Source organism: Bicyclus anynana, chromosome 19 (genome assembly GCF_947172395.1).
Source record: "Bicyclus anynana chromosome 19, ilBicAnyn1.1, whole genome shotgun sequence".
In the NCBI taxonomy this organism is placed as follows: Eukaryota; Metazoa; Arthropoda; class Insecta; order Lepidoptera; family Nymphalidae; genus Bicyclus; species Bicyclus anynana.
Genome location: NC_069101.1, coordinates 5672969 through 5698641, shown reverse-complemented (window position 1 = coordinate 5698641; position 25673 = coordinate 5672969). Strand labels below are relative to the sequence as shown.

Genomic DNA, 25673 nt, shown 5'->3' with positions numbered 1-25673 from the left:
ATGTATTCTGCACTTTGACCTTTATTTGACACCATTGAATACAAACCTCTGAATCTGATTGTTGTTATTTTTCATTAACACAGGGATTTATGTGTTTGGTTTTATTGTTAAAGTCTTGTTACATAAATGTTTTGTTTTGTTTTATTTTCGTCAATGCTACAATAACAATCTTATCCCTTGAATCACTTTTTGAAACACAACCAAACGCTGCCCAGTTTCAAGTCTTATTTGTTCTATACTATCTATACTAATATTAAATAACTTTAAATAGTTTATTAAATTAAAAAAAAATCGCTTTTAACACGCATTAAAAATTACAAATATTGGTTTTAAGTCTAATAAAACCAATATTTGTAAAAAATAATTAATATTCTTGACATCAAACCCTTTGATTTCATATCCATGAGGGTGGATTTCAAATAGCCAGTCCTCCATCTTGGGGAGGCCGCCATATTGGATTTGTAATGACGTTTCTTAGCTAGGCATATATTATCATCAGAACTCAGAGCGTATGCAAAATTTAATCCTAATGAAAGACCGAGAAGTAGGTCAAAATTTGATTTTCTTACATAGGTACATAGTTACGAGTGTTAAAAAAAGGTAAAGTTTGTGGTGTTGTAGGGGGTAATCTCTGGATCTACTGAACCTATTTTGAAAATTCTTTTACCAATACAAAACTACGTTATCTGTGACTGTCGTATGCTATATTTTGTCCCCGTATTCTTTCGGAAACGGTAACTACACGGTTGAAACCGCGACGCGTCGACTAGTATTTTCTACTTTGTTTCCCAATCTCATACCAGAGTTATCTAAATTGCTAAATTCCATTGTAAGCTGGTTGTTCATACAGTCGCTAGCAATCTTACATTCCAGATGAATCACGCCCTAATTACCACTTTCTGCGAACCTGTACCACTTACAAAGTCACAACTCTGAATTACTTACCGTTAATAATAACCATCAAACAGTAAATTTACTTTAAGGAATTCGCAGGCAGTAATAATTTTACTATAATTAAGGCGAGTGCACGACCATTTATGGGCTTTTTGAAAAGCTTATCTGTAAGCCGTGGGGTTATCCATGACTTAAATTAACAGAATTGAGAACAGAAACTGGTTCAAAAAGAATTTAGTAAATTCAAATTTTCATTTTGCTCTCCATTTCTCCTGAACGTAGTTTAGTCAAACCGTAATCTATATTTAATACCAAATTTTCTACTATTGTATGTTATTTGAGCAAACCATGGCTATATGTAATAATATTATGTGAAGTCTGCCAATCCACGTTGTGCCAGCGTGGTGGACGATGTTCCGATGTTCCGCGCGGGCCGGGGGCGTGTAGCAATGAATGAAAAATCCACGACTGATGCACCTCACTTCCTCGCATGCACGATTTCATACCCGCGCAGTCTTTCCCCCCGTCACCCGCATATCATAGGAGTGTCATCAACGAACTTGCCAGATTATAACCCCTCTCATTCTGAGAGGAGACTCGAGCTCAGCAGTGAGCCGAATATGGGTTGATAATGATGATGTTACTCCAGCAAACCATGGCTATGTAATAGTATTATGTAAAATCTGCCAATCCGCATTGGGTCAGCGTTTTGGACTATTGGCCTAACCCTTCACATTCTGAGAGGAAACTCGAACTCAGCTGTGAGCCGAATAAGGGTTGCTAACGAATAATATTATCATCAGACACTTCCTTTGGGTTTGTTTTTGGCTGTTCCTACGTCCTTTAAACAGAGTGAATCTAACAAATCCCACAAATGGCAACACTCCTTTCGAATGTCCTTTCCAAACAATAATATCACAAATCGAAGAGTTAAAACCAGAGCAATTTAAAGTACCTCGTAAAATAAACTACAGTATTCTGAGCTCGTTCTCGTTTTTGAGTTATTAACCTTAAAACGATTCACAGTGAGGAGCATTTATGATGAATTGGGTACTTAAAATCTCATTATTGATTCGCATTGGCTATGACAAAGCAGCGTTACATAAAAGTGTAAACAGTGATTTCGCTTGAACACATAGTTACGTGAGGGGCCAGCACGTGTAGACTTTCAACTTCTTTCGGCAATAATTATGTCAACAATACCAAAAAAATCTACTATTACACTGGGAGACCGAGCGGAAAAATTTCTACGTATCTTACACATGAAAATAATACCTACCTAACTCTATTTACTTCGGTTCTAATAACAGTCTGTCATAAAGTTAAACTTTCTGAAATACTGATCAATAGATATTGTTTTGGTTCAAAAGTGTGTAGTCAAACTAGATTAGTTAACAATTTGTTTTAATTATTATTTATCGTGACTGTACGGAAACCGAACCGTACGAATAAATTTATTTTATTCACACGGTTACTGGATATTTTTAGTAGTCCGACAATTAATTCCTCCTAGACCGTTCATCTAGCATAAAGTCCGGTTACCGGACGAGTACCTTCAGCCATTATTTGTAGACTGTAAGCGGTTTGCTTACGTCTCTCTTACTCGTAGCTGATTTGTATACATACAGACAACACAACAACACAACACAAAAACACAACAGAAAAATACATAGTTATAAAAAATACGTTTAAAAAATATTAATAAATAACACTAATCTGAACTAATCGAATCTCGAAAATGACTTGATGATTCATAGTTCAAACAACAGTCAAAACTATTACTTATTCAAAACTCAATTTTTTTTTACAGTCTGCCAGGTTTAGCTATGCTAAGGGCGTGTAATTATGCATGTTACGTGTAAGAAAGTGAAAGGTACAGAGTTAGTCTTAGTAAATTATTATATTACCTACTCGACCGGCAAACCTTCGCAGTTTCCGATCAACAGTATCTCGTCACTCAGTACTTGTTGGTTCCAAGAAACTAAATAGTAGAAACTAATCCAGTTAAATTCTCCAAATTCCTTTTACGAAGAAGGCATTTACAACATTTTGTTATTATTACTAATACTGCATGTGTTTTTCCGTATACGACACGAGTCTAATGAATATTAAAATAAAAATAATGAGGTTGACATCCGATATCTACAGGTCGTTTAAAATAAATTAAATGTTGAATGAAAATTAACGAATGCAAACAACGTCTACATAATGTGCTAATTGAGTAATAAAATCACATTTCAATGTATTTTTATTATAAAACTGCATTTTCTATTATTTAAAATATTCGTCCAATTGACAATATTGTTACGTATTCTCGAACACGCACTACGTATGTGTGACTTCATGTGACCTTATTGTAACACGTAAGTTTACAATAAGGTAAGGTAAGGTAAATAATAAACTAAATTAAAAAACTTAAAATAATACATATTTTTATATAAAAAGGATAAAAATAAACTATCGTTGATACTTCCTAAACGCATAATAATTATTTAAATCTAAATTTAACGTTCAGTCACAACAAATACCAAAAAAAACCGCTTAAACAGATGAAAAATTCAGGAAAATATAACACACATCATAAGTAAATATAACATGAATGAAGTCGATGTACAGCACACCACATAACGAGAAATTCATTACATATTATAATTAAAAAAACCCTACTTCGAAAGTCGTTTAAATAGACTTTTTTCTCAAGTGTTTTATAACTTACTCGCACTAAGTAGGCTTAGGTGTGTCCGGTATAACGAGACACGTGACGGGCACAGATAAAGGTAATTTGTAAAAAGCAGACGGCCATAAAGCACGCGCACGTACAGTCACAACAAAATAATAACAAAAAAATCTGCATAAATCAGGAAAATATAAAACGAATCTTATGTAATGAGGTTGTACTTGCACAAACACCAAACAACGAGAAATACATACATATTAAAGATACATATTTGTTCGCGCTCGCGCTCTGTGTTGGTGTCATTCAAAATTCTCCGTCTAACTGACATTACATGTATTATGGGTCTGTGAAGTTGTGAAGTATTAATCTGTGCCTGCGCGATTCTGTCTTGTCACTTCGGTGCACGCGTCGTAATCCATTGTCAAATTTTTTCACCAAGATAAAGTCTGCCTTTACTTACCAAAAAATGTAATTAAATTATTACAATTGCTGCAAAAATCGAAGTTGCTTTTTAGTAATCAACGCTGCCATTCATCCACAAAGTCATTAACAATATTATAATAATACATACAAATTATAATAATAAATACATACATATTATAAAACACAACCCTACTTCGATAGTCGTTTAAATAGACTTTTTTCTCAAGTGTTTTATAACTTACTCGCACTAAGTAGGCTTAGGTGTGTCCGGTATAACGAGACACGTGACGGGCACAGATAAAACTAATTTGTAAAAAGCAGACGGCCATAAAGCACTGGCAGAGCACGCGCACGCTTTATCTGTATTTCGGGACAGCTGGCTCGTTATCTAAAAACTCAACGTTACCGTGTCCACTTACTCTGAAGTAAACATTTGACTTAGAAAGTGCAGTTTCATGTTGCGTCCACAGATAAAGTTTACGTGGTTATTTGTGCCCCGAAATCATGCCCCGAATATTTGGTAGGCACTTCCAAAGATTCAGATGTCGATTATCAGACAAACAAGTCGATACTAAAAAAAGAAATAGAACAAAGTGGTGTGTATTTCTTATCTAGAAATGTCCTTTTGTTTGCCAACTTAAGTCCTATCTTTAGAACCCTTAAAACAATAGACTTATCTCTTCAGCTTTTAACGTTTTATGAAACAAAAGCATTACGTTACGACTGTGGAATCTTGCTACATTTTCTAACAGTAACAAGAATTTTAATGATAAAAATGGTTGCAGTGCTACTGTTGTTTCTTATGTGAAACAAAACATTATTGTTCATAATATAAATTTACTTGAACCTCAATAGCTCAGAGGTAAATGGGACGGACTCATCACTGAAAGATGGTTGTTCGATCCCCGCCCCGCTGTCCTATTGTCGTACTCACTCCTAACACAGTCCGATTAATTGAAGGAGTTAGATAATATAAGTCATATTTAAAAGACATTCTTAACATGTCGTGTAGAAACTGAAAAGGAGTGTGGATTTTCATCCTCCTCACAAGTTAACCTGCTTCCATCTTAGACTGCATCATCACTTACCATCAGGTGAGATTGTAGTCAAGGACTGACTTGTAAAGAATAAAAAAAAACAATGAAATCAACCGAAACTTGTCACATAAAGTCACGAAACATCATCATATTGAAACAATTTAACTTCTATAAAACACAGAAAATCCTCCTCTTTGGAAGTCGGTTAAAAAGGATTTCATGTTAGCCTAAATCGATGCCGGAATCGATTGATGTTTAAAACCAAATTACTTATGTGTACCGAAAAAGGCGGTTGGCCCTAAATATGAACTAAAATCAACACATTCGGCCCACATCGATAAATAATGATCGTAGTAAAATAGTTATCAAAAAAACCAACATAGTTATCGTGTGTGTTGATAATCGCACCAAATTAGATCATGTAACGGGCTTGTCTGTTCGCATAAGACGAGAAACTTCGTGCTTGCAATGTAAGCGACAAGTTAAAGTGCCTCTAATCAACGTGACTACGAATTTTAACTTAATATCAATTAGTATAAGGTATTAAATAGGTGTAATCATGGCTAACGATAAACGGTAATAGTTAATGGTAATAACTTGCTCGTCATGTGGCGTTTTATCTTAGCAGGCACTAAATTGCGTAGATCCTAGCAGGACTTATTAAACTGTTTGTTTCTAAAGGTTTATTAAATGAGATCAGACGTTATTTTCCAGAACTTAATGACGATAAACAAGCTTTTTGTTATTTGCTGATAAAAAAAGGAGCAGGATCTTAATTATACGTGTATGTCTTTTATGTTTGTTATCTAAAACAACGAAAACCAATTTTGGAAATTCTTTTTTGTTTGAAAATCGAATTAGTAATTTTGTGTTGAGATCGAATTAACTGAAATACGTCTTTGAAGACGGTTCAATTTAAATGTTAAGAAGGATAAGGATGCGATAAATTACCAACTAGATAAGATGATTTTCATTCTTTCTTTCTTTCCACAGTCACAGAAGAAAATTTTCCTTGTTTTTTGTTATTTTGTTGCCCAAAGGAAATATTTATTGTCAAGTAAACATCATATCGGATCAAAATATATGAATACAAAATATATGAAGTTTACAAGTAACCTCTTGTCGGTACAGTAAATCACTATCACTGCTATTGCCTATGCCACTGTAAAACGATATTTCTACTATATATATATTTACTATTTCAGTAATAAAATACCAATCATAAAACTATAAGCTTACTTCTGGATATAATTGACCTTTCATTAGTAAAGACAATTTGCTAGTAGGTATACTTTATTGACCAGCAAATCTCTGTAGTCACTAATGCAAACCTAATTGTCTACGTTTACTTCAAAATTATCATAATAACAACAAATCAAAAGCGCTATTACGACGATGATAAGCGGAATTCTCGTCCGTTCTTAGAACGGTGTTCTGACGTCGGTAAACCCGTTGACTCGTTGATGTCTTTTATTACTCATAGGTCGACATCGGTGAATTCGCGACTGAATGGGCGACGTTTTGGTGAACTTATCTGCCGATAAATCTGTATTTTGTTTGCTTTTGTAAAGTATAAAACGTTTGATTTGTTGTTCTGGCATTCGATTTCAGTATAATAGATGAGTAAAGTTAGTCGAAAAAAAGATATTAGGTACACAAAATAAGGCGATATCTGCTAAGTTATTTGGTAGAAGTCGGAATAAAGATAGGCAACTGATTTATTATTGTAATATTATGACTAAGGCTTAGTTTTAAAGCTTAAGTTTGGCTTAGTTTTCTTAAGTACCTTAAGAAACGTGGTGTGGTTTACGTGGTGGTAGCATTTAGGCAACCTAGCAATTTTTTATTTGCGTCCGTACATTATGTGTGAATAGTACATGGTATGAGTGATCACTTACATGGATATTTCTCACATACTCAAGTATGTTGCATGTGTAAAAGAAATTGTGGGCGTGACTTTAATTAACTGAAATTATACGCTAACGGAGAATTAACTTGTATAGAGACTAAAAAACAGTACTCTTATGTTTACCTACAAACGCAATAAAAATCACTTGATTCTATACAAGATGAGAGTAAACTTCTTCAATGTGTTTCTATTTAAATAAATAAACGCCCTTCCAACTGGATAATTTAAAATTATAGTTGCATACAATGAGTCGTCTCACGGTCCTGAGTTATAAAGGCAAGGTCATACCAATGTGTTTGTTGCTTTGAAGCCTGCGTCTTGCGTGAAACCAATCAGAAAGATTTAAATTAAGTTGCAGCATACTATGATTATTGATTAGTGGTAAAACCAATAACGTAGTTCGGCTCCCTCAAAATTTGCCCATACATCGCTATGACGTCACGGATAGCAGCGACAGTGATTGTACCATTATTTTGTGTTAGAGGAAACACATCGAGCAGGTCCCAGGACTTGTGACTTTGGGAGTAGGCTTAAGGAATCCCTTTAGAATGCATAAACACTTACCTTCCCTGCTTAACATGCTCTCCATTCCCAGAATAAACGATTTATGATCAATACAAAACATTATAAATAATTACAACACAAAACATTATTGCACAAAATCACTAACAAGGCTGGCAGCGTGACGGTGTCCACGCTGCCTAACAAACAACTGAGCTCAAGTCATCAAATACACACACATAATTAATGAATGTTAATACCACCTGCAATCGAGGAACTTGTAACACTACGCTACTTCGTAACTTCGTAATACTAACGTATCAGTGTGGCCATGCCTTTAATACAGTAGTTTTGTAGCGGACACGCTCCGGCGAGCGTAGCATCGTGCACTCGGGAGCCTCCCTCAGGACGCCATTAGAATATAGATTACTATCGCCACCTCACAATACCACTCCCTAATGAACCATAAAGCCTAAACGGAAATTAAATTTCTTATATCCCTTATCAATATATCTGTTAGTTCGAATAGCCGGTATAATTTATTTTTCGATCGTAAGCCTTTATCAGTTTTATTCTCCTAAGGTACTACCACTTTGCGTTAGAAAGAGGCATTTAAAGCGGATAATAATAATTAAAGATTATTTATTATCAAATATAAGTTAGCTTTAGTTATTTCCGATGCACCGAGGATAGTATGAAATGCCTTGCTTTACAACCATGATAAGAGAAGCTGATATACTTATATTTAGGTTTTCTCTAAGTTCGAAATCCCCTTTCAGGAAATAAGCCTGAATCGGAAGTGTACCGTTGAAATAGGCTGCTGGGATTATGACGTAGTTATGATTAAAGTCTATGCCATAAACAACATATTGCAAAGGCATTTTTTACAAATTCAGCACAGCCTATAAACCTCTGTAAATTCTGAGGGCTTTAGATAAACTAAGTAATGCAAGAAATACTTGTAACTAATGATATAAAAGCGTTCCTCGATGGACCACGAGGCTTAACGAGTGCAAGAAAGTATATGTTTATGCTACATTTGCTTTACCTCTCTTGCCTCTTCTGCTCTCTGTTGTCTGCTGTTCTAGCAAAAAGGGTCACTAACCTCGCGTTGTGACGTCATACCGTGATCTAATTGCTATTTATTGGTTGTTGCAGATCGAGCGCCTAGCGCAGTACGAGCGGCTGGTGGGCGGCGGTTGCGGGCGGCGGCGCGCGGCGCGTCTGTCGGACCTGGAGCGCGTGCAGGACCTTTTCCCGCACGACTACCTCGCGCTGCACGACGCCGACGCGCCTTCGGCACTCGCCTCGCACCATGCGCAGGTAAGCACTTCGATGCCTTCAGGGAGATACCACACGGTGCGGTGCGGCGCCGCGCCGGAAACTTTTTGCCGCATCGCTGTACACACGCGGTATGCGGCCCCGCTGCGGCACCGCTCCGGCGCCGTATGACCTCTCCCTTAGGTTTTTTTTAAAAAAGAATATTTGCCATATCTTTTAAATTTGACTGATATTCCTGTTCCCCACCAACTAGTCGGAAAAGATTGTGTTAGAAGTTGGTACGACGATAGGTCAGCGAGCGGTGATCGAACTATCTTTCGGTGATGAGTCCGGCACTTTTGCCGTTGATCTATTGATACTCTTACGCTTATTTATCGATGCTACTGTAGGTTCTCACAAATCTAAATTAAAAAGATCGTGGAACTGATGATTCTGCATTCATTCTCGTGAATAACCTTACACTAATAATTAAAGTTCTGTACTTTTCCAAAATGAAAAGTACTCAATTATCTATCTTTGACACGAATTTCACCAAAATCTCCACGAAACTTCATTTTTATAGCCGGTATGCGGCATTTCTAAGTTTAAGGGATATAATATATCCCGTGGTAACTGTTTAGTTTTTCCGAATAAAACATGGCCTAATACTACTCCAGATGGCAGATTATAATCTACGTCAAATTTTATTAGAACGATTCATAATCAACTTTTATTAGAACGATTCATAATCTACAGTATACTACCGTACTTACGTAATGTTAAGAGCATATAATTATGATAACCTTTATGAAATCAAGAAGGTACACTAACATTTTTTTTAATTAGTTTTTTCTCTGATTTCAGAAATCGAAGAGTCTTCGAAAGCGGCCTAGTTTGGATATCGGGGGTACAGTCAGCGGCAACAGTTCCCTGTCACCGCGCACCTTCATCATGGAAGCGCCAGTCCAGCTGTGCCCTCTGGGGTCAACGTCCCCTCCACTGGACCGCCATTTCTTCCTCTTCAGTGACTTGCTATTGGTCGGCAAGTCTAGAGGCACCAATTGCTTTAAATTGAAAGAGAGCGTACGTCTGGCAGAGTTGTGGCTTTCCTTGCCGGAGGGAGATGATACCGGGTTCCTTGTCGGCTGGCCAGCTGTCACCGGCGTCATGAACTTCCTCGCTACTTACCCCACTCAAGCTGCCAGGGATACCTGGTATCGGTACGTATTCTTTATACATATAGCTTCGCGGTATCACCGGCCGTAGAAATATTCATAGCCAAGTTTACTACGAGATAAAATGTAAACCAATAACACGTTTCAACCCCTGTAGCCAAGTGGCACGTCGATTCTCTTTCTACGATCGCTAACGCTTCGAAAACTAAAAAGTATATGGGAATGACAGATCTTGATCATGTGACCTGTCATTCCCATACATTTTTCTAGTTTTCGAAGAGATAGCGATCGTAGAAAGAGAATCGACATATCACTTGGCTACAGGGGCAGTAATTTCCAAAAAAATAATAGCTTATACTATTCCTCATTTCGCAATGTTGTTCCACCTCCCACTAGGACCGAGGATCGAGGATATTAAGCTAATTCCTGGGAGTCGCTGGAGGCTGGCGGTTTGAGACCGTAATGTCGAGAGGCCGATATCCAATAGTGGCCGTCCATCGGTTGATAATGATGATAATAATGATTCCACATATTTCTGCTTTTCATGTACAAAAAGATTTATTTTAGATTCTAATTTGATCGATAGATTAGCGCAGTTATACAAACAACCTCTTCAACTTTATTATATGTTTGTTTATGTGTTTTCTCCAAAATAATCAAATCTTTTGTTTTGTTACAGAAAAATCCAAAATGCACTAAACGCGCAACTGGCAACGGAACCAAAGTCGACGAACATTCAGATTTTCTACAAGGATCTGACAAGCTCGATAGAATTCGTAAGTACAAAGTAAAAGTTCAACTCATTCCAACTCACGTAGTATTGCAATCGCATCCGTAGATATGTTGGGAATCTAAAATTGGCATTGCTCTCACTTTCACGGATATTCACGTATCCTGAGATAAACAATTGGTAGGCGAAACACGTAAAATGTGAACGTATTTGCGAAAGTGTAGCTTGAGTTTTATGATGTTATAGAAATCAAGTTATAGTCTTATATATAAAAAAATAGTGGTAAACAAAAAAAGTAACCTTGGCTGAGTTTGTTGTGGGCTCTTCTCGGACCAAGGCGCGTTTGGAACCCTCGTAACTTTAGTTTTAAGTTTTCGACTATTATTACCACCATAAAGTTAAATTATGACAACATCGACCTTTTAAAAGTGCTTGTAAACTAAGCCTAATTGAAATAAATGAATTTTGACTTTTGACTTTTGAGTTTTACGTGTATTTATATTTTTTCTATTTTAACAATGTTATCTATTTTCAATAAGTCACTATTAAACATAGTTATCTTAGAAATCCTAACAAACTTAGGGTTCCCTCAATGCGGGATCCTGGATTGCGGAACCTCTAATTCAATTATGATTGTTACTGTAAATTAACGTTTTCAAGATTCATAATTTTAAACCGTAACTTTAAAGTTACATACATTTATAAGGTCAATTATAAGGTCAAGAAAAATTCATTACACTCTTTATTGGTGTAAAACTATTATTAGGTTGAGGTCATGTTTACATCATTTTGTTTTTGTGATATTTTTTTGAAAAAAGTTTTCTACAGTTCGATGTATTCTAATGCTAATGTAGGTCGGCAAAATGGACTGATAAATGATTTATATAATTTCCAATGTAAGGTTATCTAAAAGCACCCATCGCGTTTATACATATAATAGTTTGTTTCATTTATATTTTTTTTTTAATTTCAGTGTAAGACAGTATCGATAAGCCCCGAAATGAGTGCCCGATGCGTAGTCCGCCAAGCGTTGCACGTCCTACAGACCGGGGGGGTGGGGGAGGAGCACGAAGGCGACCACGAGGGGGAGGAGGGGCGGTGGGGGGCCGCGGGGGACTTCACGCTCTGCGTGCGCGCAGGACGAGAGGCGGCCCCCCTCCCGCTGCAAGGCATCGAGCGACCCCACGCTGTTCAGGTGATTGATCGTGTGTTTTACCCATATTTTGGGTTATTGATGAAGTGACAGCAATTTATGAGAGGTTTTTGACTTGACGTGTGTGTGTATTCTTGGAATGTATCTGTATTTTATACATATACCATCTGACCTGATGAACTTCGTACCAGTGCGATTCAGATAAAATGGATTTAATGCCCAGTGGATATGATGACCTCTGCCTCCGATTCCGGAGGGTGTGGGTTGGAATCCGGTCCATGCGCCTCCAACTTTTCAGTTGAGTGCATTTTAAGAAATTAAATATCACGTGTCTCAAATGGTGAAGGAAAAACATCGTGAGGAAACCTTGGAAGAATAGAGAATTTTCTTAATTGTCTACGTGTGTAAAGTCTGCCGATCCGCATCGAGCCAGCGTTAGTGGACTATTGGCCTTACCCCTCTCTGAGAGAGACTCGAGCTCAGCAGTGCGCTGATTATGGGTTGATAATAATAAGTTATACATTAAAGATATATTCCATCGCGGACTGTTTTTAGATTGAACTTAAAAAATATCAACTTTAAAAATGGGGAGCAATTTTTTATGAAAGTATTTTTTTTTTTTGGAGGTCCTTGAAAGAAGAAATATTTACAAGCCTTTTGTAATATTAGAATTTTGGTTGTTAGATACAAAATAAAGTCTGTGACGGATAAAATATTTTTTTTTAATATTCAATATTATTTGTTTTCAGATGTCGCGTATAAGACAAACACTGTCGAACGAGGATGGCTTCGACTTAGAACACGTGAATGCTAAAAACAACCCCTGTGGATTAGTCTTTGAGTTGAGAAAGAAGAATCAAGGATTGAAAAGGTAATTAATAATGTAACAAGACGATTACAATCCTCATCATGAAAATGACAATATTCGGATTTAGGATAAGCTTGTAGTAAATAGCCAATCGATTGAGTTTTGTTTACTACAAGCTCGTTTAAAATAATACGTATTAACACTAACGCAAGAAATGTGTGGTAAGTTTGAGGCGTTTAAGATGTAGGTTTTTAGGCTGTTTTCAAAATATCATAGAGGGATCGCATTAGCAATGCGACTGTACTGCAAAGAATGGATAAGACAACAGAGGTTTTGCAGCGTATTTGAAGGAGGAAGCTCAAATATTTGGGCCATGTAATACGAAACTCTAAATAATATGACCTGCAAGGACAGTTTTAGGGTTAACTAATATAGACGAAACATAGGCCAATGTTAGTTGGGCTTAGAACAGTATGAGCATTGGCCTGGTACTCTAAGGTACTTATTAAGCCATTGGCCTAAGTTTCGGGCAGTAGTGAGCAAACTTAAATTGACCTTAGTGGTTGTTAACCTCCAATAATAGATGGCATTAACAGAAGAAGCAAGTTTTTACATAATCTATGTTTTCACAGTAACAGCACAACCCCAGGGCGCGGTCTGCGTCTGCTCCGGCGAGGCGGGAGGCTTTTCGGCGTCGCGCTAACAAGATTATGCAACGGCACTCCGCCACCTGCCCTCTTACAAGCCCTCCGTCGCCTGCGGGCCACCGCTCCACTTACACACGGAGTGTTCCGTAGAAGTGCCAACGCTAAAGCTCTGCGACTCCTTAGAGATAAGGTAAAATTCCACCTCCTTGTTACTTAATATCTAAAATATTACTATTAGTGGATGCCTGCGCCTGATAAACAATGATCAACTATATAATATGTTTAAATCTTCAACTAATATAACTATCTAATCTTACAAAACCGCATTAAAATCCGTTGCGTACCTAGTTTTAAAGATACTGACCGCATGAAGCGAAGCCCTCATCGCGTTTTTAAAACACGAAGTTTTAACTTTCGTTAAAAAAATCTCGTGCTATTAAGGGCTAAGTTAAAGTTTATAAAATCTTTCATAGTGAAGAATAGCCAGTAATGTAATTGTTAGATGATTGAGGACCTGATTTGTCGTACTATCTCGATAGAATATAAAAAAATGCTTTTTGTGCAAGGCACTCTACCTTTGTTACCAATAACCTCTTAACTTTCATAACTCCTATACTTACCTATGGTATGAGCATCATAATCAGCATAAATTTATAAGAAATAAAATTTATCTTGTATTTGTCAACAGTTGGACACGCTGGGCCCGTGGGCAGAAGGCTGCGCAGAACTGGACCGCGCGCCTGTTCTACTGCTGGCGGCACTCGTCAAAGAGTTCTTCCGAGCATTACCACAGCCCTTGCTCTCATCTGAATTATACCCCTCCTGGCTACAGATTTTAGGTAAGAATCAACTCATCATCATTATCATTACCAGGCGATGGACGTGCACTGCTAGACATGGGCATAGACTCTTGCATGGACTTCCAAACACAACGGTCTCAAGCCGCCAGCATCCGACGCTTTCCGGTGCGGGGTCACCATTCCAGACCACAAAGTCCATCGGCTCTTTGGACTATGGCCTGCCTGTTGCCACTTCAGCTTTGTGACTCAACTGCTTTCACTGGCAGTAGCCCTGTAGTTTCACCCGAATAGTTCCTGGTCCAGTGGGAATACGAGGATACCTTTAACAAATATGTGGTTTTCTATTGATGAAAGAATTTCCAAAATCCGGTGAAGTAGATTATCCACAACCTTATAAACTTGACCTCTATATAATATTTGTATAAATTTAATTTCTTTAAATCTTGGTAACAAGTTTTAATCTTAACTTTATTTTTGTTTTAGGTTTACCTCAAGCGGAGAAAGTTGCCGCCGTACGCTCCCTATTGTTAAAACTACCAAAATCTCACTACAACATGTTAACATACTTCGTTTGCCTCTTGCAAGCTATCGCTAAGAAGTCGAACATCAATCTCATGTGCCCTATGAATTTGGGCGTCTGTGTTGGGCCCAGTCTGCTATGGCCTAGCGTTCCCTGTGACAAAGCTCCCAAAGCAGTGCCAATGGTTGTCGAACTACTAATAGTTAAAGCTGAAGCTCTTTTTGGGCCGCAAATCGCTGGTCTTCTGGGTAATGGTAGTCCTGAATCCACTAACGCACTTCTAGATTCTGGCGCAGAAGAAAGCGATAGCCTCCATTCAGTTGGAATATCGCTCGATTCGATGGAATTATCGACGCCAAGAAAAGAAAAACTATCCCTTAGCAGAGATTCAGGGTTAACACTCTCCGAAGACGATTCAAACAGCAACGGAGGGAACAGCCCAGCTCCTAGAAATATCTTACATAGCCTTTCCGCCCCAACATGCAACCTGCAACAAGAGCAAAAGTTACTATCACGATACAACACTGATAACCATAATGTCAATGGTCTTCCTCAAATTGCACAACGTCAACAAAATATTTACTCCAATAAAGCTGAAATGTATAGTACTGTTAATGAGGAATTGTACACGATGCCATACATGGGAGAAAGATATGTACATAATACTATTAATATTGGTATTGCAAATGGTATAGATGAGAGAAATTACGTTTCGAAAGCCGCAGTCCAACGATCGACAGCGGATATCTATGGGCAGAGTCCAGCGAAGTATATAACAGGTTTAGAACCTCAGAAACCACCCAGGAGCAACGTCTCGAAAGCAGCTAGAACCTCAAAAGTGTATAGTATGTACTCAGAAAGTCAGGAAACAGATAAAGCTGTTCCAATCAAAAATTTCAGTAGAGCAAAAAGTTCCGACAATTTATTAGAATCCAAACAAGAAGCGATCGACAGTAAACGCGATATCGTATCAAGTCAAGAGAATATCGTATACAGCAACATTCACGATCTTGCCATGTTCACAGAAAATATTCAGCGTCAAAACCAATATCAGTCGCACGCGGACATTTTATCAAATAAAAACTATTCTCGCGTTTACACTGGATGGGAGAAAAAAAGTGCAAATTACAACAACCAAGTAAATAATTGTCAGAATGAGAAGATTTACGGCCATATGATTAAAACTCAAGGGGAGTCTTCGCAAAACAAATCAGATGGAAAAACCACACCGGCAGCCACCATTTTTACACGAAATGACTGGACTCGTCAAGCAGCGAGGACGAAAAGCTTAGAAGTAAGTGACGATGGACAAAGCAACGCTACGGACAAAGCTCGCAATGGCAGCTACGAAATTAACGTTGTTAACTGTTGCCGTAAAAGACGCTTCGATCCCGCTCATATGTGCACGAAAAATTGTATTACACTCTCGATGGTGAATAACCGAGACAAAGAGAAACAGGCGACAAACTCACAAGCCTACGCATACATCGATGATATTCACGGGAATTCGGATGACGCGAAAAATTGTAGAGGTCGTATTTACAATAACAACAAACTGAACCAGTCGAAATCGTTAGCCAATATTATTCTACAAAGCGATTCCAGCAGCAATGACACTCTTTACCAACCGCAAAACTCCTTCAACAGTCGCTCAACTGAATCGACGGCGAGCGAGAATTCCTTCGAGAACTGTTACACGACTCAGTACATCGAACCGCTTTACACATCCGTTTACAACAGAAGAAGGGACATTTTCCACGAAGAGAAGAACGCGTACCCATCAGACATTTACAAAGCAACGCCGACGTCAGTGCAACCTGATTATTCTTCTGAAAAGAATAACAACAGCAAAAAGCCGCCTCACATGCCTCCACCCGTACCGCCAAGGAAAATGGTCTACCAGAGAGTGCTGAAGAAATTTCAACCAGTTCATGTGAATAAAGACGAGAAAGCATCGCGATCCAAGTCTGTACCGCCATTATATAGAGACCCACCCAATGGTACAGACAAAAACGGACAAACTGTCGTGGCGTTAGATTGTTCAGAATCGGACACTGAATCGGAATCATACGTGTAAACGAAGGAATACAATATTAATTTTAACATACTTTAAGGTGCAATAGTAGTACTGTATAACAAGGAAGATGCTAGTCCTACGAAAATCGTATGAATTATACATAATAGGCTAGTTGATACTTTTTGAAAAGGGTCTTAAATTGTTCATTATCGTTGTAATAGATTCAAAAAAAATATCACATTTTTTTGAGACATGAATAACTACATAAAAAATTTAATTCAAAATTTTGACAATACGAGCCAAAACGCTATCGGCCATGATGGTCTATATTTTATCTGTTTCGTGACGCCATGTAAAAACTAAACCTTAACCAAACGGTTTAGTGTTTGACTAAATTATTAATTAATTTGACGTTTATTCCTTTAGTGTCATCAAGTAACATAGTGACGTTACAAAATTGACTACAGCGTTTTTGACATTTGGAAAAATAAAAAAAAATTTGATTTAAGTTTTCTATGAATTCCTTAACTTTTGTTAATTTATAACGATGTATTTCGGGCCTTATTTCATTTACTATACGAATTTTGTTTATATGAAATTTGATATGAGTCAAGTACCCTATTATTGAGAATTCTATGAATAAAAATAATTTGTACGGTTTACGTGTAAATAGCTACTTCCGTATAACAAACGAGTAGAGAGAGTATCATTTCATCATTATCATTCTAACAATGATCTAACGTAGAATCTTCAGTAATCATTTAGATATATCCTCTAAAAGTTATTATAGTACTTCTATTTAATTTTAGCGTTATCGTGTGAATCCCGCCTTAAATTTTCTAAATATGTGACCATAACCTGAGATGTTTTGGTGATGTAATTCCAAAGACGTATGAGTAAGAATAGTTTGCGAACTTAATTATTATATTGTGTACAGATGGTTTATTATAGAATTCTATTAGAGTTATTACTTTTATGTAGTTGAGTATTTTTAAACATATAACAGCAGCTACTTTTTAAAATTCAAACAATACTTATTTATAGTATAGTTGTTTTGTATTGGATTATACGTAATGTTAGAATCTATTGTGTCATGTATGTGTTACGAGTTTTGAAATAAATTATAATATAATATTATAAAAGAAATAGATTTGTATATAATGTATGATAGTGTACCTAAATGTACGTAAAACAATTATTGAAATACATATTATGATTTGTAATGATACATAATTTCTTTTATTTATTTTTCTTTTAAGAACAACCTAATTGATTTTTTTAGGGTTGTCAACAAGGAAGCCATAGTTTAGCCATATCTGTCTGTCTGTCCGTGGTTTAGCTACGTTAAAAAATTCAACAAAGTCTTGAAAAATATTTTTTAATATTTTTAGGGGGTATTTACCCTACATGTAGAGAATTTTTTTTTTGCCTCTAAATCTGTTTTTTTTTTAATTATATGTATCGTATCTTCGAACTAGAGCCGGACATAGTTCGAAGAGCCGATGGCCGTTGGTGTCCCAAGGTACTGGCATGGCGTCCCCGCCGCACCAGAAAACGCAGTGTTGGTCGACCTCCCACCAGGTGGACTAACGACATCAAGCGAGTCGCAGATATTCGCTGGATGCAGGCGGCTCAAGATCGTGTTGCTTGGAAATCCCTACAAAAGGCCTATGTCCTGCAGTGGACGTCCATCGGCTGATATGATGATGTATAGTATCATAATACAGGATGTTGCGGAGTGTTTCCCATAACTTCAAGGTGTTGACAAGTCAACTTATACGAGCTGAACTGCATAACTTTTTTTTTTACTAAAAAAATATTTTTATGTTTTCATACAAAGTAATTCAAATGATTCCGCCTATTAATGTAACACGCGTCTATATCTATCCTTGAATTTTAAAATACGTAACCGTAGTAGTAAGACTGTTGATATCGACGAGATATTGCAACTGACACTCCGCACTTCACTAGTAAGCTATTTATCCATTAATAAATTTGGTTAATAAGTTATATGAAGATGTGATAAGGGACCTATTTACAAAAGAAATATTTTGTACTCCGAAAAAAATCATTTTAGAACACAGTGTCATGTGCCTTACACATTTTAAATTAATTTCCGTCAAAGAACACTGGAGTTATGGGAAATACTCCCGATCATTCTGTATATAACCCCCAGAATATGTAGTTTAAGTAGACTCCGAAGTGGATTACAAAAATAAGAAAACCAATGACGAACAAAGGTTATAATTCACCACAGTGGTCAGAACCAGGGCCGGACCGTCCATACGGCGAACGGAGCGGTCGCTCCAGGCGCCAAATCGTAGGGGGCGCCGAAATGGTAAAGACAAGGCTTTAAATATAGACGATCGAAAAGAAATAAATTAAATCGATCGTCTATATTTAAAGCGAAGAGATGAACGCGACGTGCGCGAATTTACTTCTAATAGAGGCGTCTTTCTTTACCAATGGTGCAGGGAGTGCGTTGATTTTAACCCGGGTATATACATGTAATAGAGGGCGCTACGGTGATGATTGCACCCGGGCGCTTCGTGAGCTAGAGTCTTTACCTGTAGTGCATGGGGTGCCTTACACCCGCGTGCCGGAATCTCAGGGGCGCCCAAGCGCCACTCGCCGCGCGGGTTCTATAGGTACTAAGCGGCGCTATGGTGATGATTGCACCCGGGCACTACGTAATCGAGAGATGGTATTGTGCCTGATTTTCAATTGGTCTGAATATGGTCAAAATCTTCGTGTTCCATAAGTTTGTAGCCTAAGTAAACCAGGAAACTACAAAGCTATAATTTTTTAGTTAATTTATTTTTCAACTTTATTTAGAGCTCAATACACTTATTTTGTTGGCCTGGAAACATTTCTATACCAGCTATTTTTTTTCTTTAAACTCTTAGAAAATGCATAGACCACTTTCATAAAAATTTTGAACTCGATAAGTGCTTTTTCTAGCTTCGGAAATAGATAAAAGTCTGATGAAGACGAGACTACATCATATGAATATGGTGGTAAGGTAAGAATTCTAAATTATACTGATGAATTTCTGCTATGCTTTTAACAAACGTTTCACACGTTTGTTAAAAGCATAGCAGAAACTCGAAAATTATCCTGATGAAACAAAACTTTTCTTCTCAATGACCATGGCCATTTTTCTTTAATTTGTCCTCTGAAACATCGCAGCAGATTTCACTATTAAGCAGAGTTTATATTTACGCCTTTTTTTAGTAATCCACCGTAATTACATCCCGAAATTACAAATCTCAAAAAACTAAGACCATTACTTTTCCAACACGCAAAACAGCTTCTGCCTTTTTGGAACATTTTACCCAAGCGCAAAAAACCCTGCCATTTTACCCAAGCGCAAAAAAACCTTATTCTACACCGGCCTTCGGCCGGGGGTTTGTGATAGGGCTTCTGACTGTAACTAGGGCTGGGCATTTTACCCAAGCGCAAAAAACGCGCGAACTTTATTCTACACCGGCCTTTTTGCTAAACCTTTCTTCTTCAAGTTCTTCATTGCAGTGATTATGTTTATTATTAAGATTAAGATACTCGATTTTTTTTTATGTTACAAAATACGAGTACCTAGTCACGATTTGTTTGAAGGGATCGCGTGGGGAACGTAACGAATGCATAAAATTTTATTCTATTAATATAGCTATACATTGAATAATATAGCTTTAACATGAGGGTAATTAAAAAAAATAATAATAAAAAAGAACAACCGACCTTAAAATCATAAAAAAGTTTCCATTAAATTAAAAGCGAAACATAACATCGTATGTGCTACCTTCTGATCAGTTTGAAGGCGGTCAAGTTAGTGCTGTGTAAGCCGTATCTGAAAGAAGTATCTGAAAGTCCAGTTAAAATCTTTATGATTTTATGGGAGCGCGCGTGTGGTGTATGAATTAAACTCCCATAATTAATATAAAAAGGTATATTTAATATTTGTACACGGAATAGAACTAAAAATAGAATGTACAAACTAAATAACAAAGGTGAATCGAATGCGTATGCGACGCATTTATGACGTTGAAATGAGAGCCGCGATTTAGCCGTAAGCGTGGTAGCCGGTTAAGCCGTTTAACGTACTCTGGCCTAGTGGGGCCAAGATTAAGTATTTATAATACTTTACGAACAAAGGATTATTGTATCCCGAAATATAACGGCTCTCATTGGAGAATCGAACTGGCGCCTATACGTCGAAACTCCTGTCGGATTGTTATTGGATAAGTGTGAGCACTTAACAAGGGTTGACATTCCATCGGCGTTACGTAATTCTAACACAAAGGAATGTTGCGTGGTTTTTGTACAATGCAGCTTAAAGAGTTATAAATAACTTACAATTATTATATAACCTAAATATTAATGCATCGCCACATCAGCCCCCCGGGAGACCGTTAGGTCGTAAGCTTCGCTGAAAATTTTACGCGTCTGCCTGAGCGAGTAGTTATTGCCGTTGGCGTTGTGACAGGCGATGTAGGAACTGCGGGCACGAGAGATTCGTTAATGACGTATGCCGGTTTTAAACGATCGATTGAAACCGTAACAATTTTACCAGCGATATCGATTTTAAAAGTTTTCTCTGACCTTTCAACGATTTTATATGGGCCAGAGTATGGATGTTGGAGCGGTTTACGTACTGCATCTTGCCTTAGAAAAACAGCAACGGCGGACGATAGATCCTTACTAACGAATGTTTTCGAAACTCCGTGTCGAACGACCGGTGTAGGTTTTAAAGCGCGTATATGTTTGCGAAGTCGAGATAGAAAATCGTTGTAATCCGTGACTTCCGACGTGGAAGGTAGAAACAGATCACCAGGCAAACGTAAGCTTTCACCATACAATAGCTCAGCGGAGGTTGATGCTATATCTTCCTTCCAGGCGCAACGAATACCGAGTAAAACAAGAGGCAAAACTTCATACCAATTTTCATTGTTTTGGCACATGATAGCGGCCTTCAATTGTCGGTGAAATCGTTCGACTAAACCATTTGCAGCGGGATGATATGCGGTGGTAGTAAGGTGCTGTGCTCCCGTGAGCGTAGCAAGCTCTTTAAACAAATGTGACTCGAATTGACGACCACGATCGGTCGTAATCCGTTGCGGGCATCCAAAACGTGCGATCCATCCACTAATGAAAGCGCGCGCTACTCTTTCGGCGGTGATATCTTCGAGCGGTATCACTTCGGGCCAACGCGAAAAACGGTCCACCGCGGTTAAGCAATAGCGATAACCGTGTGATATCACTAGTGGTCCGATTATATCAACGTGAATATAAGAGAAACGTGCAGATGGAGGAGTAAAACTATGAATTGGAGCTCTAGTGTGTCGTGAAACTTTCGATCTTTGACAAGCGAGACAGGCTTTAGTCCAGGCTCTGCAATTTTTACGTATATTAGGCCAAACGTATCTCTCTGTCATCAGTCGAATGGTGGGCGTAGCACCAGGATGACTCAAACCATGGACTAAATCGAAAGCCTGTTTACGGAATTCAGGTGTGAGATAAATGCGCGGTCTCGGTCCTGAAATATCGCAAAAAACTTTACATTCGCTCGAATCAGAAATTTTAATTTTCTGTAAGTCCAACGAAGTAGGGTTGTGCAATAGATGTCGAAGTTCGGAGTCTGTCTCTTGGGCTATGGCGAGTTGTTGCAAATTAATGTCGTTAGAAATCGTTTCTATTCTTGACAGTGCATCAGCTACGATATTGTCGTCTCCGGATATGTGTCGTACGTCGGTCGTAAATTGCGAAACGAAATCGAAATACCGGAATTGACGTGGAGAACAGTTTTCCGATGCCTTGCGAAAAGCGGTGACAATTGGTTTGTGATCGGTCCAAATCGAAAACGTTTTAATTTCAATCATGAAGCGAAAGTATTTCACAGCTTCGTAAATTGCTAATAGCTCGCGGTCGAAAGGGCTGTACTTGCGTTGGGCAGTATTGAGTTTTTTGGAGAAAAAAGCAAGGGGTTGAATATTACCTTCAACTTTCTGTTGCAAAACGCTGCCTATCGCGACGTCGGAAGCATCACAAACTAACATTAGCTCTGCAGTCGGGTCGGGGTGAGCTAGCATGGTAGCGTCTACAAGACTCTGTTTACTTATATTGAACGCGTGCTTTAATTCATCTGTCCAGATTACGGGTGTGTTTGCCTTAACGTTTTGACCACTAAGAAGTCGATTCAATGGTGTTTGAGTTTTTGCAGCGTTAGGTAGGTACCTTCTGTAGAAGTTAATCATACCTAAAAATCTCCGAAGTTCTTTTAGAGTTTTCGGCTGCGTAAAGTTTTGAATAGCACTGACTTTATTAGGCGTAGGTCTCGTGCCATTCGCTGTAACCTGGTAACCCAAAAATTCTACTTCTGAAGCACCTAATACGCTTTTTGCAGAATTTATAACGGCGCCGTGTTCACGTAAGCGTTCTAATACAAGCGCGAGGTGACGTTCGTGTTCGTCGTGGTTCCGTGACGCGATCAAAATGTCGTCTATGTACGGAAAAGCAAAGTCGAGGTCTCTTAACATTTCGTCCATAAACCTTTGAAACGTTTGTGCGGCGTTTCGGAGGCCAAAAGATAAAAAAGGGAACTCAAATAAGCCAAAAACACTTGTAATCGCTGTTTTAGGTATATCAGCGGGGTTCACAGGAATTAAATGATAAGCACGCACTAAATCGATTTTGCTGAAGACAGTACACCCATGCAGGTTATGCGAGAAGTCCGCGATATGACGCACTGGATAACGGTCCGGTATTGTACGCGCATTCAAACCTCTATAATCTCCGCAAGGACGGTCCGTACCGTCTTTTTTTGGTACGAGATGCAGCGGAGCAGCCCACGGACTGTCAGATCTACGAGCGATTCCGGCTCTAACCATGACTTCGAACTCGCGTTTAGCGCGAAGCAAGCGGTCCGGCGCTAATCTGCGTGGTCGGCTGTATACGGGAGGACCGGGCGTAGTACGAATATAGTGTACCGTTTTATGTTTAACCTCTCGTATCGTAGGCTCGCCAGAAGGTCGCGTGACCTCAGGATACCGTTTTAATAACGTGTGGTAACGCGAGGTACCTGTAACCGTTTTAATTTCGCAAACGGGGTGGTTGACGGGCTGTGCATTTACAATTAAAGATGTATGCTTATCAACTAAACAGCGGTTTCTTACATCTACAAGCAAATTATAAAAACACAAAAAATCGATTCCTATAATAGGTTTGGTTACGTCGGCTATCACAAATCGCCAGTGAAAATCCCGACGCAACCCTAAATTAAGCGTTAAACTAATCGTACCGTACGTATTTATTTCGGTACCATTAGCGGCAAACAGTTTATAATCGCATTTCTTAACTAAAGACTTATTGTTATAACTTATTCTACTTAGCGGATAAACACACAAATCAGCACCAGTGTCTATTAAAAATTGAGCCTTAGTGTTCTTATCTGTAACAATAACGCGACTGGGTGAAACGGGACAGCCATTGTCAGTCGCATTCATTGACTGCCCGTTTCGTTTCCCGTAACACTATTACGCGAGAAGAAACACGGTTCGCGGCACTTAGTAGATTTTTCTCGAAACTTTTTATGGTACCAACAAAGTGTATCAGCTGCAGGGTTGTAGGCGGGGCTTCGGGAACGGTGGCGCCAGCCGTGTCGTTCGTTCGGGCGAGAACGGGCACGCGATAGCTGCGCGTGCGGAGGTGATGACAGGGCAGCCACTTGACGCGTCAACTTGTCGACAGCTCGCTTGAGTTCGCATACCTCGTTGTTTGCGGTAGGTGCGGCCAACTCGTGCACTTGCTGTGTTCCGATGACGTCACTTACGGTGTCCGCTAGCTTTGCGAGTTCCTCTAACGTGCTCTTTTGCTGCGAAGCGAGGATCACTTGAATGTGAGTCGGTAGGCGACTCGACCACAGGGAACGGACAAAGTCGTCGGGAACGTTAGGGCCTGCGAGATTTTGTAAATGTCTCAAAAATTGAGACGGTTTACGATCCCCGATGTCTTCGTGGGTCAGAAGTTGACGGACCCTTTTCTCTTGACTCACAGATAACCGAGCAATTAACTCCGCCTTCACTTTTTCGTACTTGTCAGCGACCGGCGGGTTTTTTATGATGTCCTTTATTTCAGTGATATATTTTATGTCCAAGTTCGCGATAACGTAATTATATTTGGTCGCGTCGACGGTTATGTTCGCGAGCGCAAATTGACCCTCGAGTTGTGCGAACCATAACGCCGGTTCGTCGGGCCAAAAGGGTGGCACTTTAACGCGCACAGCTTGAACCGATTGTTCTTCGCGTTCGGACATTGTCTATTTATTAATTACTGACTATTCGAAACCACTTTATGACTATGTTTGGGGTCACCACTTTATGACTGTTGTCGGGGTCACCACTTTATGACTGTTGTCGGGGTCACCACTTTATGGGAGCGCGCGTGTGGTGTATGAATTAAACTCCCATAATTAATATAAAAAGGTATATTTAATATTTGTACACGGAATAGAACTAAAAATAGAATGTACAAACTAAATAACAAAGGTGAATCGAATGCGTATGCGACGCATTTATGACGTTGAAATGAGAGCCGCGATTTAGCCGTAAGCGTGGTAGCCGGTTAAGCCGTTTAACGTACTCTGGCCTAGTGGGGCCAAGATTAAGTATTTATAATACTTTACGAACAAAGGATTATTGTATCCCGAAATATAACGGCTCTCATTGGAGAATCGAACTGGCGCCTATACGTCGAAACTCCTGTCGGATTGTTATTGGATAAGTGTGAGCACTTAACAAGGGTTGACATTCCATCGGCGTTACGTAATTCTAACACAAAGGAATGTTGCGTGGTTTTTGTACAATGCAGCTTAAAGAGTTATAAATAACTTACAATTATTATATAACCTAAATATTAATGCATCGCCACAATTTAAACGGCTTGAATCGAATCGAAATTGAAAGGTCGAATTGAGAAACCTCCTCCTTTTTTTGAAGTCGGTTAAAAATGTATGACATTCCGATATAAATTAGGCTACGAACTTTTCAAACGTCCCTAGTATATAATGTTAGGAGCAAACAGGAAAGGCGCCATAATTGGATCTCGCTCCATTTTAAAATTTACCTCGG

General features: G+C 38.6%; 2 protein-coding genes across 3 annotated transcripts in view; one reads left to right on the top strand and one right to left on the bottom strand.

The window, feature by feature from the left end:
* Positions 1 to 17784, top strand: part of LOC112045256 (uncharacterized) — a 221298-nt gene extending 203514 nt beyond the window's left edge. For both annotated transcript variants that reach the window (XM_052887262.1, XM_052887263.1), the window contains 8 exons: positions 8600 to 8764; positions 9566 to 9921; positions 10556 to 10652; positions 11580 to 11801; positions 12509 to 12630; positions 13200 to 13404; positions 13903 to 14053; positions 14498 to 17784. In XM_052887262.1, the coding sequence (XP_052743222.1) occupies positions 8600 to 8764; positions 9566 to 9921; positions 10556 to 10652; positions 11580 to 11801; positions 12509 to 12630; positions 13200 to 13404; positions 13903 to 14053; positions 14498 to 16611 (3432 nt within the window). In that variant the 3' untranslated portion in view covers positions 16612 to 17784. The remainder of the gene's footprint in view (positions 1 to 8599; positions 8765 to 9565; positions 9922 to 10555; positions 10653 to 11579; positions 11802 to 12508; positions 12631 to 13199; positions 13405 to 13902; positions 14054 to 14497) is intronic.
* A 6262-nt stretch (positions 17785 to 24046) lies between these two features.
* Positions 24047 to 24859, bottom strand: LOC128199187 (uncharacterized). The gene has a single exon (XM_052887590.1). It carries the CDS (start codon positions 24857 to 24859, stop codon positions 24047 to 24049), a length of 813 nt encoding a protein of 270 aa, XP_052743550.1.
* Between the last annotated feature and the right edge of the window lie 814 nt (positions 24860 to 25673).